General features: G+C 42.6%; 1 protein-coding gene across 1 annotated transcript in view; it reads right to left on the reverse strand.

The window, feature by feature from the left end:
• Positions 1-8,066: 8,066 nt before the first annotated feature.
• The window catches only part of PTCHD1 (patched domain containing 1), a 57,155-nt gene continuing 46,469 nt past the window's right edge, over positions 8,067-18,752 (reverse strand). Inside the window, exon 3 of the mRNA XM_004319679.4 lies at positions 8,067-15,387. Coding sequence (XP_004319727.2) covers positions 13,733-15,387 — 1,655 coding nt within the window. The 3' untranslated portion in view covers positions 8,067-13,732. The remainder of the gene's footprint in view (positions 15,388-18,752) is intronic.

Consider the following 18,752-nt stretch of genomic DNA (forward strand, 5'->3'; position numbering starts at 1 on the left):
AGGATAACCTCTCATATTAGGATCTGGATATGTTCTAGTGGTTCGCCCTTAGCCCTTCAAACCTCAAACGGTGGCTGGATGTTGGGTGGAGAGCAATAGGCAGTGGTGTGCTGGAGCCGGCTCATGCTAGCTTGTGAGACAATTATTAAATTTTTAGGAATTTTTGAGCTAGTTACTAAACTGTGAATAGCTTGAAATTGGCTATGCCCGCCCCCCACCCCGCCCACTTCCCCAGAAAGCCAGTTGTTAAAGTTTTTCAGCACACCACTGGATATGAAGCTTCTTGTGTACACAAAGGTAAACCTAGAATTGGAACTCTTCTTGGTCCGAACACTGAAGACCTGGTTTTTCTCGAGTCATCTGGTTTTTTTATTTTGTTCATACTTCACGATGACCTAGCTGCCATGGCACCTTATGGGCCATGATCTTTATCTGTGTTGACCGTGCCTATAGCCTTAGTTCTTCCATATCCTTGACCAGTTTTTAGTTTTCCCTTGGTGGTGTTAATTCTGCTGGAGACCTTAACTAGGCCTCAGTTTGCCTGCCTTGAGTCCTGGCTTATGGCACTACAGCTTCAACACCCATGATGTCTCAGAGAATTAAATAAGATTGTTCATTATCTGTGTGTATCTTGAAGAATGTTCCTCCTTGTAGCAGACATTACTGGTGCTCTGTCCATATCCTTTGACACTCACTATTTTAGTGTATGCCAACAGCATCTACAGAGAACACCTGCACTCCAGTGTCTGATGGCAGTTGTAAGGTAAATCCCTCAGCTTCCTCATTTCTCAGGTGGAACAATTCTGGCACATTTTCCACAACTATCTCCCAGAAATCTCCAGTGGGATTGAGTCCCAGTTGCCCAGAGAGGTAACGGTTCATTTACATATCCCCTCTTATCTTCCTTCCCTATATCACTTTCCCTCTCCCTTGCTGGTGCTCCTGGAATCACCTCCTAAATAAATGACTTGTACCCACATCCTTGTCTCTGGGTCTAATTCTGGGGAAGAACCAGCCTAAGACACTCATCCCCCTCATTTTTATGCCAACAGCAGAATGGAAGGCACTTATGAACTACATTCTGAAAAATTCTTGAGTTATAATACCAAGACAAAGAAGATTCTTGATTGGCAGGTCACATATTAATAAATGTTCAACTTGGCATCTCCTTATTTTTAATGCTGTGTGATGGCCAAACATTTTTGCAGTGGTGCTTGTTGCTTTCCCTTTGTCATCATCAAAGTGAAGTAAAAGGGACACACACATATTTGGTTTTAGTCCTGTGCTTTATTTTTAATTCTGTATAAATAAATACAAAATGACAAAAAGATATACGTTTACTGAACATTGCATTGATAGTGTGGCATTACACAGTGTGTCACAATATTTCAGCTTATAATTGTGTCCTCTAGCTGTTGATGCATAATTCTATAACTTTTAGGGTACAATTCGTCTGGAAGCTTTAGTGGAACCCCTGAGTGCTTACACTTGCAAAAGTTTGTTTGGGGAGTATCTGAGCCACAATGGCTCAAGTCTAGGGATATTTCTGGAACATCTAAAACAGTAAAAGAGTAAGGGATGGAGAGGATATTCTTTTTGCGTTCATGAGAGGCATGCAGGGGTACAAATCTCAGACTACCACACTATAGTTATTTCAAGTTTAAGCATTGGATTCAGTATGTCTATTTATAAAAATTATTCAGTAGTACTGATTCTTTCTAAAATTTGCGTTTTAACCATGGGAGGTCAATTGGCAAGGCCTGTTAACAACATTAGGGTTTTTTCTTTTTTTTTTTTGTCATTTTTCTACAATACACGGTCAACAAAAGCGAAAGATTAAGTGGGACCCTTTGCCAACAACCTCACATTTCTTAATTCATATAAATGCAGACAGATATAACAGCCTGGGATCTTTCATTTAATGACCTCCAGTTCATGGGACTCAACATTCTTACAGATTCCACATCCGCGTTCCTGTTCAAGCTGCTGTGATAAGTATTTATTGCACATTCTTTTAGGGCTCCCTCTCAGTGGATCCTCTTGAGTTTGGTGAGTTAAGTGCTGTGACTCAAGGGAATTTTTTAATATTCTTGTGAATCAGTGATGCCTTCTGCAGAAATGAAGATTTTCATGTAGATGATGAAATGTCATCTCAACATAATACCCTGGGGAAGATAACACTTGCTCCCAAGAGGGAGGGGCCTGGCATCTTGAGTCATGCCTTGGTGATGAGAATTTTTAGTTTTTCCAACCCTCACTCTTGATTATTTTTTTAATCCTAAGAAATGACTTTTCCATTTTAAAATCTTTGCCTCCCCCTCCCCCCAGGTTTTGATTAACGACTGTCAGCCCCCTCAGCCCTGTGTAAGACCACCCATTCAAGTATAAACACAAATGAGAATGTGGTGCAGTGAGGTTGAAAACAGAAGTCTCATGTTTAATATCTAACATGACTTTTGTCCTGATGCCCTGTTGATCTTTGCTAAAACATACAGCTTTCCATCCTGCTTTGGATTCCAGCAAAAGCTAAAATACTTCATGAGTTACAGAACTCACCACCTTTACTGAGGGGTGTGGTAAAAGAATCTACTTTGAGCTCCAAAATGATCATCTACAATTCATTTTTAAGTGAAATTCTTTAAAAAGAAATCCCGTTTTTATCTTTTCCTATGGAACAAAGACAGAAATGGAAAGTAAAATATTTCCCCTATCAGAAATTGTCCATGTATTGAAGGCATCCAGGTTGCCTGATGACATCATCGCAGGAGTATGGAGAGGGGCAGTATTCGTTCTTCTTCCAACCTTACTGAAAGTTTTAGCAGTGCCCTTTTATAGGCAGCAGCTTGAGTGTTGGTCTATTTTTAAGGGAGATTTGGACTAAGATGGAATCATTTACTAAATATCTGCATAAGTCTGGAATGTGAACGTATTTTGCCATTAGGATTGAAACTTAACTAAGTATATGTTGAAATATGAAAATGAGCTCATTCATCTTCGCTTTTCCCTTGGTCCTTATTTTCTGGGCTATTTAGGGAGATGTTGATGCTTGAGAGTAGAGCAAAGTGGCAAAAATCCAAGGGATTAAATTTAGTTCTTATGTATGTCTTCCTGCCATAAAATATTTCCAAGTTAGTTAACTAAATTAATTGAACATGCAGTTGTGAAGTGGAATTCTTCAAGGATTTGCTAGTCAAGGCCTGGTTTTCTGACCTAAGTTTTTTTATCTGCATTACAGGTTGGCTTCTGAAAAAGGAAGCCCTTCTGGCCTTTATTCCATTTGTTGGAGAGTTACCACTGATGAGAGAGTGTCCACACAGAAATTAGCCTGTGGATGTTTACACACACACACAGGCACCCACCAAACTCTAGACAGCTTTTTTCCCGTGTGTGTGTGTGTGTGTGTGTGTGTGTGTGTGTGTGTGTGTGTGTGTATGTGGGTGGTGTGAGAGACAGAGACAGAGAGAGACAAAGAGAGAGAGAGAGAGAAACAAAGGGGGTGGGGGCAGAGAGGGAGAGAGAGAGATCTGATTTCAGTTTCCATGGAAATGGGCTAAATAAGGACTTTAACAGACAGGAGTATGAGTGCAACTTCTTTGCTATTCCCAGCTCAGAACTATTGAGAGAAAATTTGAAATCATTCCAATCCTTTACATTTTTACAAGATCAATATTGTAATTTGGTACCTGTGACATATAATTTTGGATTCAAACTTTCTTTGTGATGGTGAAATCATGCATCCATTCAGTTAGCCCTGTGAAATCAACTCAAATGAACCCCCACCACACCCCCCAACCACTGATTTGACACTGCACGCATATATACTGCTTTGTCACTCCCCTCGCAGGCTTTTCTGCTCCCTCTCCATGTAGGTGTTGACCTACACCGAGCATTTCCTTCTCAACTCTAAATGCCTGTGGGAGATCAGAATTCTACGGAAAAGAGAGACCAAATTTATATTTTTCTTTGGCCTCTGTTGACTTCCTTTGAGCCCAGGCATGTAGGTACATAGGATTCTTCCTGCTACAGTTTTATTCGACTGTTTGTGATCATATATTAAACTGAGGCCAGGAAATGTGTCTTTCTTTTCTTTCTCCAGAGACAGAGATGTAACACTGTGACCATTAAAGCCAAAGAAGGCACCATATGCAGGGTTTTTATTAAATGACATCTGCTGCTAAACAAACAAAAAACCCAAACCTCTATCTGTAAGACATTAAGTCATATAAACTTCTTTGATTGCTCATTTGGGGAAAAAAAACAACAAAAAAGAACACATACTAACTGCTTTTAAAAAGCACTGAAATATCTGAATGTAAAAAAGAAAGGAAAGGGAAAAAAAGTAAAACTGAAGATATTTCCCTGGCCCACTGCCATTTCTCTCTTTGGTGGTGTCTATCAGAAGATTAGAAACCTGTATGAAAAAGTGAAAGCAATAAGTTTGAAATCTTCTTTACCCTTGGAATTTGCTCTCAAGATTGAAAACAGGATGCTTTATTGGAAGATGGGGCTTTAATATGAAAGGATAGTCAGCTAAGGCCTCAATGTATTTGGCATGAGGCATTTCCCAGGTTTAGTGTGCTAAGTGGCTCGGCGGCTGCTACAGCCTATAAGTTCCTTGTGTAAGCCTAAAGTATTGCCCTCTGGTGAAAGCTGGTCAGATGGAGAGGAACTGTGGGATTGCCAATCATCAGTGGGATGGTTTTCCCTGCTGATTTTGTTTTTGTGTAGGTGTGAGATGACGTAAATACATATTTTAGGTGTCAGAGGAACTCAAGTGCTACAGAATATAGGACATCATTTTCTGTTTCCTGAAGGAGTTGGTCATTTTTTATTCCTGATTTTCTTTAAACATCTTTAACATGCCTTGACTTTAGGTAAAAAATAGAGTTGGTTAATTCTCCTTGATAGACAAGTGTTTTAACTCTTTGTGGGAAATTTTTCTGGGCAAGTTTTCAATTAATTCTACCTGAGCAGGTGTTGCCTGCCACGGATCAAAGTGGTGTGACTCACACTTTGTCAAGCGCGGGTTGCAACTGTGGTATTTTTCCCAGTAGGGTTTGATGCTTATCTGTCTCAAACCTGACCAAGCTGAACTAATAATGTGCTCTAGGATTTGAATATTCCTTTTTAGTTTAAAAGTAATTTATTACTTTCAGAATCACCTACTTTCCTGTTGTGAAGAAACCCAACTAAAATAGTGGGAAACACAAGGTAACACTGGGGTCTCTGTTGAAGAAACAGATAAGACTTCTGAAGGCTGAATTTAGTGATTAATCTGACTGACAAGATGTAATCTTCAGATCAATTGCCATGGTTACAACTTTAAAATTCATTGTGATTTAGCCCAAACCTTTACAGAATAATATGCAATTTCAGGAACTTCTTTCATTAGCTGTGACAATAAGAGAGGGACCACATTTTGCTCTCTAAACTATTTTATGTCTAGGGTGAGTATCTTTCCCAGCATCATTAAATGCTTGATATAGATTCTCTTCCCTTTTGTCACCCACTGAAGTTGGACTGCTAAAGGAACGTTTAGCTGTTATGACTACTTCATTGTTAATCATTGTTGGCAGGAGTTACCTTTGATGTTAAAAAAATGCATTGGCTATCTAGACATCCTTTTTATAGCTTTGAAACATCTGCACATTTAGAGGAATGAGAGAAATTTGGCCAAGGAATTATTAAACCCAAGTTGAAACTGTCCTTGTTTGGGCCTAGCATTCAACAACTCTGCTCACAGAATCTAAGTGGAGTGTGAATACGTAACTGTGGGTGGGTGAATTATGGGATCATAGACAATAAAAATAGAACCTGAGTGTGTTTCATAAAGTTACTAAGGAGGAATTATGGATTGAGAATTCAAAAGAAAATGTGGGGTCCTTTTATTTAAAAAGTATAGATTCAGGCTCCATATCTTTTATCTTATGGAGATTCCTGAACAACTCCATTATTCTCAGCTCATGTTTCCACTCATTGCACACAAATTTGATTCATTTCACCTTCCCAATAATTACCTTTTTTCCTGCCACACTCTAAATCTTAGGAACTGCACTAGGGCTCCTCTCGCCAACTTCTCTTTTTTTTTTTTTTTTTTTTTTGCGGCACGCGGGCCTCTCACTGTTGTGGCCTCTCCCGTTGCGGAGCACAGGCTCCTGACGCGCAGGCTCAGCGGCCATGGCTCCCGGGCCCAGCCGCTCCGCGGCATGTGGGATCTTCCCGGACTGGGGCACGAACCCGTGTCCCCTGCATCAGCAGGCGGACTCTCAACCACTGCGCCACCAGGGAAGCCCCTCCCCAACTTCTCTTAATGTCTACTTCCTGTGTTTGTGTGTGTGTGTGTGTGTGTGTGTGTGTGTGTGTGTGTGTGTTGTGGGGTGGCTGTAAGTTTCTGGTGTTGGATAGTTCTTTCTGTTACTTGTGTGACTTTTCTCCCAAACTGATGTTTCTTATCACTAGGCTTCCCTGGGTGGCACCTCCTTTCCTTGACATGGATGAAAGGTACTGGCTTTCCCATCAAACTAATGCTGCAGATAAACGGCAAATGCCCACTCCTTAAGACTGGGAGTTGGCAAAGCGAAGTGACCACCCCATATGTACTTCTTCCTTCCTCTCCACTCCTTTTCTCCTTGGCTGGATTGCAAAGCAAAAATTCTAGGTAAATTTCCACAATTCCAGACTTTGGGAGAGATCTCTGTGGTTTGGGGTCACTGCTGTTCTCACCTATGACTTAGAAAAATTCCATCAAATGCAGTTTTCCACTAGAAAGCTGTTAGCGCTTTGTAAATTCCAAGAAACATTCACTTCCTCAGGTTTCTTTTTCTTAAAGTGTATTATATGGCTGGTCTCAGACATGCTCACGCACAGGAAACATATAAAAGGGGAAGATAATATTTTTTATGGTTCCCTACAGATAGCTGAAGCCTTTGGCTTGCCAAATCCCACCGAACCACAGGGCTGGGCCTACTAAAGCATTTTAATGTGCCTCAAATGTGTCAGGTATGTTGTAAAAGGCAGTGTGCATGTGCATGTATGTACTTATGTGTGTATATGTGTTATAGGTGTGAGTGTACATGCATTATGTGTGCCTGGTGTGTGTGTGTGTGTGTGTGTGTGTGTGTGTGTGTGTGTGTGTGAAGCAGCGCTAATGGGTCGTTACCAATTTTGGCCAGTCACCTATGGTCCTGGGAGGCATCATGGAATTTGCCTTGGTGATTCTGGAAGGGGGCAAAAGCAGTTCTGGCAGAATGTTAATTTAAAGAATAAAGATGTGAAAGTCTGAGCCAGACATGTTGAAGTTTCACCCTGGAAATTAAGTACATTGTTTTGCCAAAGAGAATCGTATGGGTTTTCCCCAGGATGAGCCTGGAATGGGTGGGTAATAGGAATGGGCCGAGTCTTTGCCATTTTGTGGGAATTAAACGAAGCACTTTATAGATCTCAGTGAGCAGAGTCTTCAAACTTCATATCACATGCTACAAAGTGGGGCTGATATCCCTCCACCTCAACAGAAGGCTTCCCTTTTCACGGCTGGGCAGAGGGTTCTGTAAATGGCACTGTTCAGTCACCCGTGCCTCCTTTGTGCTTCAGGGAGGGCTAAGCAGTGCTTCCCCAGCCTTACCCTTAGGACAACCCAGGTACATTCCTTGTGCCTCAAGTTATGCCAGAGGAAGCACAACTAACAGGTACACGTAGAGTCGTTTATTCTCTAGCTTCCTCCATCCATGTCTACGATATCTAGCTGATGGTTGGGAGTCAAGAGAACTGGGCTTCAATTTGTATATCTGTGTCCAAGACACATCTGTCCTTAAATGTAACCATATGTCCATGGCCGTGATTTCCTATGTGTTCACTACAAGTATTACCGAGATGAATGAGACACATTCTCTCCCTCTCTTGAATAGAGATCACTTGGGAGCACCCCTTCAAGGATGGCATGCTGCTGCCACAAGCATAGACCTGTAAAGCTTGGAAATAGGCTGCTCTGCTGCTTCTTCTTTAACAGGGCCCATGCCCACATGTCACCTTTGCTGGCTGCCCCCTCTGTGTGTGTCTATGTGTGGGGAGTGGTTACTGTAACTCTGAGGCTATATATTCCTTTGTTGCAACAGTAAGAATGTGGTAGCGGCCTAGTATTCTTTCTGCCAATAAGAGCATGATGCAGAGGGGTCCTTTCCCCAGTCTCGCCCTGGAGAGTGTGTTTAACTGGTGCTAGAACATAGATTGGACAATGAAAACACGTTTGCAGATAAAATAAATGAGTGAATGAGGAATAAAGGAAGAGTAGTAGGCACCTGGCTGGGCATGAAGAGACCAGTACCTAGAAGCAGTTTTGGCTCCTTGGAGAAAAGATGGTTGAGAAATTGTTGATTGCCCTTTAGCCAAAATGAGGACACTAGGATCACACTCCCAATGAGGTCTTTATTAATTGAGGACAGTTGTTCTTCACCCTTTTGGGGTCGCAGACCTCTTTGGAAACCTGATGACAACTATGAACTCTCTTTAGGAAAATGCACATATGGAACATATAGACACATTTTTGCGTATAATTCAATTCTAAGGAGTTCAGAGTCCCGCCCTCCCACCAACTCATTCATGGCCCCCAGGTTAAGAGCCCGTGATTTAGACACATAGAATTTGGCAGTAAAGTGGCAGAATGGAGAAAGGACTGAGGCTAGGAGCTAGGAGACTTCAATCATAGTCCTGTATCTGCTTCTAACTGGCTCTGTGCGTGTAATTTCACTTCTGCAGGTTTCCATTTTCCTAAGTGAAAAACAGAAGGGTAAGCTTAATTCTATCCAACGGTTCATCTGGTGTCAACATTCTGGAGGGGGAAGAGGCTGGCGTGTCCCACAGGAACAGCATTCCTTCCACCAAGGGCCCTCTGTGGGTCGCCTCCTTGGTAGACGTTGCTTTCTTTGTACTTTGAAAAGAAACCTTCTTTCCCCGGGTCGGCTCCTCCAAACCTTTGCCGTGCTCATTTTAATCTAACCTGAAAATTGACACACAGGCCATAGCTGTCTGCTCACCTCGCTTCCTCTTCCTTGCATGGTGCCCTCACAGATATCAGAGGACTTCAAACACATCACCTGGGCAGAAGGGGGGCAGGTGAAAGGCGGGCTGGGGAGGACAGCCTGACACTGCCTATTCAGGTGAATGGATTTTAGCTCATTCACTTTCCTCTTTGCTTTCTCCTGGACTGGCATGAAACAGAAATAAACAGTTGTAACCACCACGGGGAGGTACTCTGCAATGTGTTGGCTGAAGCCATTCTCAGTTCTTTGCCAGAGAATCTGGTAGTACTAATTTAATATTTTCCTTCGTGTTGCAGATTTACCATGCTTTAAAAAAATAGGAACTTTGTCTTTAAATACCTGGTGCTTTTTATGTAGCACAGACTTAAAAGCAAATTACCCCAAAGGAATGTTCAAATGTCTTCAGACAAGCCGGGCATAGTAATGAAATAAGCGCCCTCCCCTCCCCACTCCATTCCCAACTACCTGTAATCCCTTTCTTTCAAGGATTACAATCCAACTCCACCATCTAGGGCTTGTGCCACCTTCACACTCACTCCACTAAGTGATGATCCAGCCAAATTTTGAATGTCTTAAAATGACCAGGACAACTGCGTTTTTACATAGCCCTAATCCTGGGCTCTGATCTGCACAAATCTGCTTCTCTGTAGCTTTCCATCCTGAGCTCTAGTGCTACTGTGTGGGATGGACAAATTACAAATAATAATGTCTTGAGTTCCTTCTCTATGCCAGGCCTTGCCACGAGTGCTCTCTGAACATCTTCTCATGTTAATCCTTACAGTAAACCCACAATATCACTCAAATGTAGGCTCTCGAGGGCAGATTTTTTTTTTATGTGATTTGTTTACTGCTGTCCCCAGTCTCTAGAACAGTATCTGGGTGATATTAGGCACTCAGTAAGTATTTGCTGAATTGAAAGATAGTTACTGTTATTATCGCCATTTTACAGATGAGAAAACAGAGATTCACAGAGATCAAACACTACTATAAGCTGCAGGGCTACTTTAATAGGATCCAAAGGAATAAAAAGCCATTATAAGGAGGATATCATTTGTGTCCAAGAGGCTCTGACTCATGCCACACCCTCAGGGCGGCTGCCCAGCCCACTCGTTCTTGAGATAGACACAGCCACGCTCCATTGCTGGGGCTGGAGGAAAGTGATGTCATGGTCCCAGAATGCCACTTAGAACAATTGGGTGGTGGTTGGTTAAAATAAAAGGGTTCTCAAGGGCCTTGTTCAGAGCAGCATATTGCACAAATAACTGTAGCCATGGAGGATGGCATCTGATTAGCTCACTTTTGCCTGAAAATTGAGGGGGTAGAAATGGTAGAAAAGGTAGGAGCAAACACAAACAAATGTCACAAACCAAAGCAAAGCAAAACCCCAAAACCTAAAACCCCCCCAAACCCCAAACAAAGCTTATGAGCTGGAACAATGGCGAAGGAGTTTCATCAGCGATTATCTTATTTTTTCTGTGCAACAAATATGCTCCTTTTAGCCCGAGGAGCCCTCATGCTATTCATTGGGCCATTGCTATAGGACTTAACAATAATGCCCTATTTCAAGTGTCATTTTCTTTCTTGCAAACCCCAAGCTTCTTGTGAATTTACATCTTCTGTTGAGTTTAACTCAATGAGAGAATATCACCCTTACCCTGACTTTTCTTTTTTTCTTTATGAATGGCCAAGAAAGCCCAATATCACAGTTTTTTTTTTTTTTTTTTAGTTGAGCAGGGGAAATATTTTTGATGAATGGAATATTTTCTTTGGTAAACAAACAATAAATACCAACTCAAAACCAACCAAATAAGTTTCTTTGGTAAAGTGGACATTAATGTCTTGGTTGGAATTAATTGAAAAATAAAACTTTTGCAAGTGTTTGCTAGGATTGTTCCTTCCCTCTTTATAGCAATTGAAAAAGTAAAACTTCATGAAGTAAAGACTTAAATTTTGGGGGGATGTGATTCTGACCTATTTTCAAAATGTCTTCTCCATGGTGGGGCTAAACCAATGCTATCAGAGCAATTATTAATAATGAATATTAACAAATAAGTAATAATGATCTAACAATAAATAATAAGTAGTCAATCTTGGCATGCAGACTCCCCCCAAAATAATTCATTCATTCCACAGTCAGAATTCCATAAGCTTAGATTTCAAGTGCTGAAAAGAGAAGTTGACAAGTTTGAAAATGCCCTTCATTTAAAAATACAATATCCCAAGGTGTGCAGAGACCCAATCAAGAGGGAAAACTACTATCTGTCATAAAATAAAGTTCCACATAAGTCATTCTGGTTGACCAAACTGAATGGTTAAATTCTCAACAAAATCTGCTTAATTGGTATGTGTTGTATCAGTTTTGTGGAGTCACTGTAACCCAAGGTGCTCCACGTTGCTGGCACTAAATCAATGGCTGATTTAGAACACGCTCTTCAGAAAATGATTTAGCAACATATGATTTAAGAATAAAACCAATCCCCTCTTCAGCTGTGTTTTATCGATGATAGCCTAGTTGCAGGCCCCTTGGAGAGAGAATTGATCGCAGATCTATTATGCGAACTTGCCCTTTTTCGAGGATTGCATTTGTCCTTAGATTAAAGCTCATTATCTTCTAGTTGAGTGCATAACACATTGGTATGATCACTTAGTGTGTTTGCAGGAGAGCTTGAACAAGTGTGTAATGCACTAGCTATGATCCCCTGCACATATATTTAGAACTGTGTGAACAACAGTACATGAAATAGAAAGCACAGGTTTGCACTTGGTGTAGTTACATCTGAATCATTTGGGAATTTTTGCTGTCTGGAAAGACAATGGTAAACCTAAATCCCAAACATTACCCAGACATTAAAAAAAAGTCTGCCTTATGGCCAATAAGTCCTATGTTTCTTCCTTGGAAATGTACTTTGAAGGGAGTAGTAGCCCTCTTATGAGAAGATCTAAAATTGGCCTGCCCTGTCTTAGGCATGCTAAAATGATGGAAACCCTCCAGTGGTGTGACCCTGGGTGAGTCACTTTATTCTCCTAGGTCTCAGTTTCCTCCGCTGCAGGGGATGGGGAAGTTGCACAGTACATCCGCTAAGGTCCGGAAAGGTAAGGTGCTTTGGGGAAATGCTTACCACTACAGATGTCTAAATAAGCTACGTCTCTAAAAGGGAAAAGTACTGTAGACATTTACCTCAAGTGTGACCAGGTTTTAGCTTCATTTTTATAGACTTAAAGAAATGCAGGGGTCGGGGGCAACATACACAGCCTCTTCAGATCAAACCATTTCTGTTTAGATCCTGTAGATACTGCAAGTCAACAGTATAAACATCTAGGCTCGATAATGTACAGAAGGGCCGTGCAAGGAAGTAGAGGGGTACCAACGAAGGTGGGGGGGCGTGGGGACCAGGAAGATGAAAGTGCAGCCAGGTTAGCAGGAAAGCTTGACTGTCATCGTTGATAGATTTATGGTGGTGATTACATCTTCCAGTCATTTCCATTTATCTCACTTTCAGCCCTTTATGTCTGCCTGAAGTTCTCAGTTTCAGGACTTACAAAGTTTCAGGACTTTTCTTCTCTGTATCTCTGAGCAAGCATGTCTCCTGAGCAAAGGCAGACTGGCACTACAAGTGGGAAGCTGTGGCAGATAACCATGTCAGTGTTCATTTCTCCTTCCTCAGCTATGTGTGGGCAGATGTTATTTCTGGGCATCCATGCAAAAAAAAAAAAAAAAATGCATGTAGGGCCAAACCGCAAACAGCTGTACCAGCTGGCCTTTTTTTTTTTTTTTTTTTTTGTCAAAATGGAAATACTATCTCTGGGTTCAAGTAGACACCTGCTTTTCCTTCATCATGCCAGGTATTTCGGTTTGGCTCTGTGGTTTTGGGTACTCAGAGCCTCTTGCCAAGAGCTGTAAGTAATGAAGCAGATCCATTTGGTGACAAGCAACGAGATATACCAAAATAGAATTGCCTTAACTCTGCATTGCTGGAGCTGTCATTGGTTTAAAGGTATATTAACCAAACCATACCGATGTTAAAAGTATATTGATGGTGGGTGGGTGGGGTGTATGATAAATTCATTCTGGACAACAAAACTGCCTCACCCGGGTGAGTTTAGAGGTGACTCAGTTTCAGTCCATGGGTGATGGCCATTCCGCCATGTGTCTGTTTCTGAGGTTCTGGCTTGCTTTTGGTGGCCAGAACTTTCACAAACATCCCCTTGGGGTGTTGGGGGGATAGATGAGACGGCAAAGACCTTAGACCTTAAACCACAGACGCTGCTTGGAGCTGCCGCTCTGCAGAAGTTCTGGAAGCTTTACTGTTTGAGCGACGCTCGAAGCTATTTCTGCCTTGGCAGCTGACCTTTCAATCAGGAGGTTTTTGTCACAATACCAGCAACATCTGCAGTGTGAGTAAAAGAGGATTCTGCTTGCTAATAAGCTTTTGCTTATTTGATCTTAGTTTAAGAGACTATGAGTCTCCTAGGGTGTGTGTGTGTGTGTGTGTGTGTAAATTTTCTCTGATGACAACCTTTCGTTTTAAAGATTGAAGATATGCAATGCCCATTTCCCCACCTTGTCCTTTACTTTTTTTTGGCGATGCCTATTTCTTATTCTTAAAAACCAAAGAACAACTTTCAATTTGTTTCCATTAACATCATCCCTTTGCTCTTGATAAGACCTAGGGTGAAAATATAACAAGCAGACGCTATCACACTGTTGTAATTTGGTCAACCACTCTGGTACTATCGATATCCACCATTTCTACACACTCAATTTCCTCCCGATTTTCAGGATTTTTCTTCTCTTTCCTTTTTTTCTTAGAGGGTGGCAGGAAAGTCAGTATCACAGGTAAAATGGCAAAGCAGTGAAAGAAGGTGACAAATGCTATTAAAAACAAGCACCTGAACAGTGTACAGGTCAGATTTGAAGGCACAGCTGCAAGAGGAATCAGACCAACAAGATAGCAGAGGTAACTCTGTAAAATAGCTACCCCATGCACTTCCAGGGCATTTTTTACCCACTTCGTTCTTGTGAAATCCTTGCCCAGAACAAAGGTGGATAATAGTGGAGCACAGTTGTCGATTGTGTAGTTAATTCCGTAAATTAAGCATAGCACAGAGATGCAGTCCAGTTCTACTTTCCATAATGTCATGAAACCTATAACTCCAAACTCCACGGACACAACCGTTAGAGTGAGCCAGACATTAATCAGAGAATCTGCCACCAGGAATGCCGAGAAGAAGAGCAGGAACAAAGCACTGATGCAGGAGTTGTGCAGGGGGGCTCCCAGAGAGGAGGCGTATCGATCCATGTACACGAAGGACGGATTGAAGACGATGAACTTCACCTTGGAGGTGACAGAAAGTCTCCTCAGGGTCTCCAGGAGATCATAGAGTTCTTCTCTGTTCGTTTCCATGGTCTTGGCCACCAAAAACATTCTGGAGGCCACTACATCAACCTCATCATTGTACTTTTTAGAGAAGATGATGTCCTCTTGAAAATGTGAAAATTGGGGGGCTTTCAGGAAGGAATTTCTCAACATGTCTGTGAAATTTTTCTTAGGCAAGCCAGTGGTCACGTTGAGTTTCCGAAGGTAATTTAAATAGCTCTCAAACCAGGATATTCGCACAAACCCCTTGGTGTATTCTAGCACGTCTTCTTGGACACTAGTGTTCCAGTATTCTATAGACTCGTATATGTAAAACCCAATCACCGGACTGTAGTTGCTAAAGTACTTTTGCTGGGCAGTAGTGTACTCAATGGTTTGTGTCGCCGTTGCTACGATGTTACTAAGGTCTGACCCTTCACTGACCTGCAGATAGCCCATTAAGGCAAAGGAAATATAAATAAGGTAAAAGAGAACTACAAAAGGCTTGACATAGGTGTTGGTTATCCAGTCACAGTAATAGCGTTTGAGGAAACATACCAATAGGTGACTCTCGTAAGTGTTCGCTTCCTCGCCGTCAGTTGTGTCCTCGCTGAACCTGGCCGTCAGGAGAAACCTGTACCATGCGGGCTTCTCCTGCAATGCCTCGGGCTTTGGGACTTTCCTACAGAAGATACTATGCTGGTAATTGTTTTCTATGTAGCCAGTGAATACCAGGCTGGAACCATAAAACGAGAGTACATAGAGGTAGTTGAAGAAGATTGCGATACAGGAATTGCAGCAGAAAATCCTGGCTGCCTCAATGTTCGTGAAAGGGCTGGCCCCTATGCCAAAGGTGACCAGGTACATGGCAGTGGTGAGAGAAAAGGAGAGCATGGAGTCTGCATAGACTGCTGCAGTTCTCTCTTTAACGTGTTGGTCTTCTCTAGTTTTCCTCCAGGAGGATAACATTTCAAAAGTCCCATATAATCCATGACCTGAGGGGGCAGAAAAAGACCAGATCAAAAATTTTAAAGGCTAATCTCTCTAAAGAGGGGAAACACCTTGGTCCTGGGGAACTACTGGGTCAAAGGAAATATAACCTGTCCTAGGGGTGACAGGTGACAGTAAATGTCACTGATTTCTCCTGTGGAGAGAGAAACTCGTGTTTTAGTGAATCATAAATGTTAAGGGATAGAGGGAAGATAGAGGAGCTGAGATCTTCATGGCTTCCTTCTGGCTCAAGAAAGCTGGGTGGACTTTTGCCTATAAAAATCTGAGTAGACGTGTGCCTGTGTCTTTTGGGGATTATGCACATTGATAGTTTAGGGTTGTTGGTGCAGTTTGCGGAGTATTTGTTTGCCTTGGTTGGTGGAACACTCCAGAGAGGATGCCTGGCCACTCGTCATTTTGCTTGTCATCCCCACAAGTCTGGCTGGAGGTCAGCACAGACTAAGGCGGTGGGCAGAGGGTTCTGAGTTAACGGCTCATCACCTCATTTAAGTTTGGCCAAGTAGAAGGCTTTAGGGAGAAAGAAGCACTGTATTTAATCTGAGCCTTCACAGGAACCTAAATCACAGCCTCTTTTTGCTTCTTCCCCAAATATCAATGCAGGAAGCAATAAATCTGCGAAACAGAGGGAAGCAAAATAAGTAGGGACAAGTTTCAGTGAACAGGAAGGATGGAAGAAGGAACAAGATTCATATGAACTCAGTGGATAAAAATGAAAATTCAGGTTGCAAGTTTGTGGCGTGTCTCTTGTCTTCAGGGATGTCTGACCCGTTTTGGTTGTTTATGGATGGCGTCTCAAGCAGGCGGTGACTCTGCTGGCTTCTCTGCACTCTTTGGCAGTGGCCTCTGAGGGACCGGGCCAGACCAGTAACCTCTCTCCTGAACTACTTAGTGCCTTTGGCTCCTTGGTTAGTATTCCAGTAACCTTGGAACAGCACAGGTACAGTAAGTGCCCGTTTTGACTTTATTCTACTGCCTAAAACCAGATCTAGTTGAACTTCTCCCATCTTCCCTAGTTGGAGCCAGACATTTCCTGGACGGGCCTCCCCAGGTTTCCAGGCCGCTGCAACATTGAAAAGACCCACAAAGTGACCTGTTGTGGCTTTCTATCACCCCTGTCTTGGCACTGAGATCGGCAGATCTCATTTTCTGCTTCTACACCTTGGCATAGTCAATCCCATTACTGAGGAGAATAAAATCTTTACCCTGTGGTACAATAGTCTGGTTTTTAAAAATGAATTTAAAATCTCCAGCCAATCATAATACTGAGTAAAGTGAGTCACTGTTACCTTGTGTTCAGTCATTGAGCGCTTGTCTTCCCTCGTGCCCAGGCTGGTATTTATATATGTATTGTGAAGTCTTGGCCTCAAACCCGAATGCCCATTTCATAGTCACGATATAGATTTGGCATCTATCTTAATTTACTAGGCACTGCTTTACAGCCACTTTTAGAGGTCAGGTCAAGACTGTCAATTTGATAACTAGCACCGTGGCCCCTATTCAATTGGAGGCACCTAAACTCCCCAGACATGAAGTAAAAAGTGCACTCGTTGACTGGCATACTGTTGTTAATTATGTTTTAGATAGTTAATGTCTAGTCTTACCAGGGCAAACTATTTACTGAGTTTGTTGCCACTGTGTTCTCAGGAAGGACCAGCTGATCGTTGATTAAAATAACTGATCCCGGGCTTTCCTGGTGGCGCAGTGGTTGAGAGTCCGCCTGCCGATGCAGGGGACACGGGTTCGTGCCCCGGTCCGGGAGGATCCCACATGCCACGGAGCGGCTGGGCCCGTGAGCCATGGCCGCTGAGCCTGCGCGTCCGGAGCCTGTGCTCCACAACGGGAGAGGCCACAACAGTGAGAGGCCCGCATACCGCGAAAATAAAATAAAATAAAAAAATAACTGATCCCTTGAAATGAGGGTAAAAAAAGTACTTCCGAGGCATCTGCATCCTGGGGAAACAATACTGACCATTTCATCTGGGGCCATGTAGAATAAGTTCTGGTGGGCAAAACACACTTCAGAGTTTCACTGAAAATGGCAAATGGAATTTTATGTGTTTTCTTGCTAGAAAGAAAAAAAAAGTTTTAAAACAGGGCTTTGGTACTGAGTCATTAAATATGGTAAGAAAATAAAGATGCAGAGAGCAGAATTAGAATTACTCATATAGTAGGATTTGAATTAAATCTGTTTTGCAGTCCTTTTTTACAATTGGTGTGATGTTTTCTAATGATATTATCTGACCCTGACTCTTGTTGGAAAATACAGTAAGAATCCTTTTCTTACCTTGCTGTTGGATGATCTTAGAAGCTAATCGAGGAAAGGACTTTGAGTTAACAGAGCTATTAGGTGAAAAGAATAAGGCATTTGAGGGTCCAGAATGAAAATAATCAAACTCAAGGAGAGGTGGACGTAAGCTGTTCGCCTGTCTCTTGAGATCTGTTGCTGCATTTTAAATGCCTTATCCTTCTGTAGTTTGATCATTTTTATTGAGTCCTGACTCTTTTTGCACATCACACGTTCTTGGTTCTGGGGGCAGTTCCAGAGGATTCTGGTTTTATTCATAGGGGCTTATGCTTCTCCTTCATTCCTCTTGCTACAGGGGTGTGCATACAGATACAGAGGCCAGAAGAGGAAGCCCTGAGCAAGAATCTGTTTTACCTGATCACTCAGCGTTCGTTGCTAGTCATTGGTGGCCTGGCCTGCAAAGGCCCCCACCTTCATTCCTGATAGGCTAGATTCTTGATTCTCAAGCCACACCCCTCTAGCAGATGCCTACACCCTAAACTCCAAATGGCAGTTGTGCACTGTCTTCAAAGAGCTCTTTGGATTTCAGGGACAACCGCTAACACCATAACTGGGCCTCCTTACTGAAGCTCAGTCAGTCAAGGGAGAGATGAGTGCCAACATAGCTGCGGGCGCCTCCCAGGGATGAATAGCCTGGACTGCCTAGCTGGCACCAGACCTGATTCACAGCTGGGTATTTATGTTGAAGAGGTTGGTCTATTACCCTAATGGAAAGCGGAACTGTGGAGCCCCTATTTTCTGGCCTGGACTCAAGGGGAGACATGTTCCAAGAGCCGTAGGACATGAGGAATGCTCTGCCCCCCAAGAATGTCTGCTCTGCCCATCATCACAACTGAATTCCCTGTGGTTTGGCCTTCAAGGGTATTCTTTTAAATGCAGCCCCCTCTGGAATAGTGTGTCTACTGAAGCAGCTTCCCTTTGGTCTGGGGAATGGGACAGAGAACGGAGATGGGGAGGGAGTGCAGAGGAAATCATAGGTAAGGAGGATCTCACAGAGACTAACTCCTTCCCAGTTTTTCCTCCAGCCAGCCCAGGTCTTTGTTT

Source organism: Tursiops truncatus, chromosome X (assembly GCF_011762595.2).
Source record: "Tursiops truncatus isolate mTurTru1 chromosome X, mTurTru1.mat.Y, whole genome shotgun sequence".
Taxonomy (NCBI): Eukaryota; Metazoa; Chordata; class Mammalia; order Artiodactyla; family Delphinidae; genus Tursiops; species Tursiops truncatus.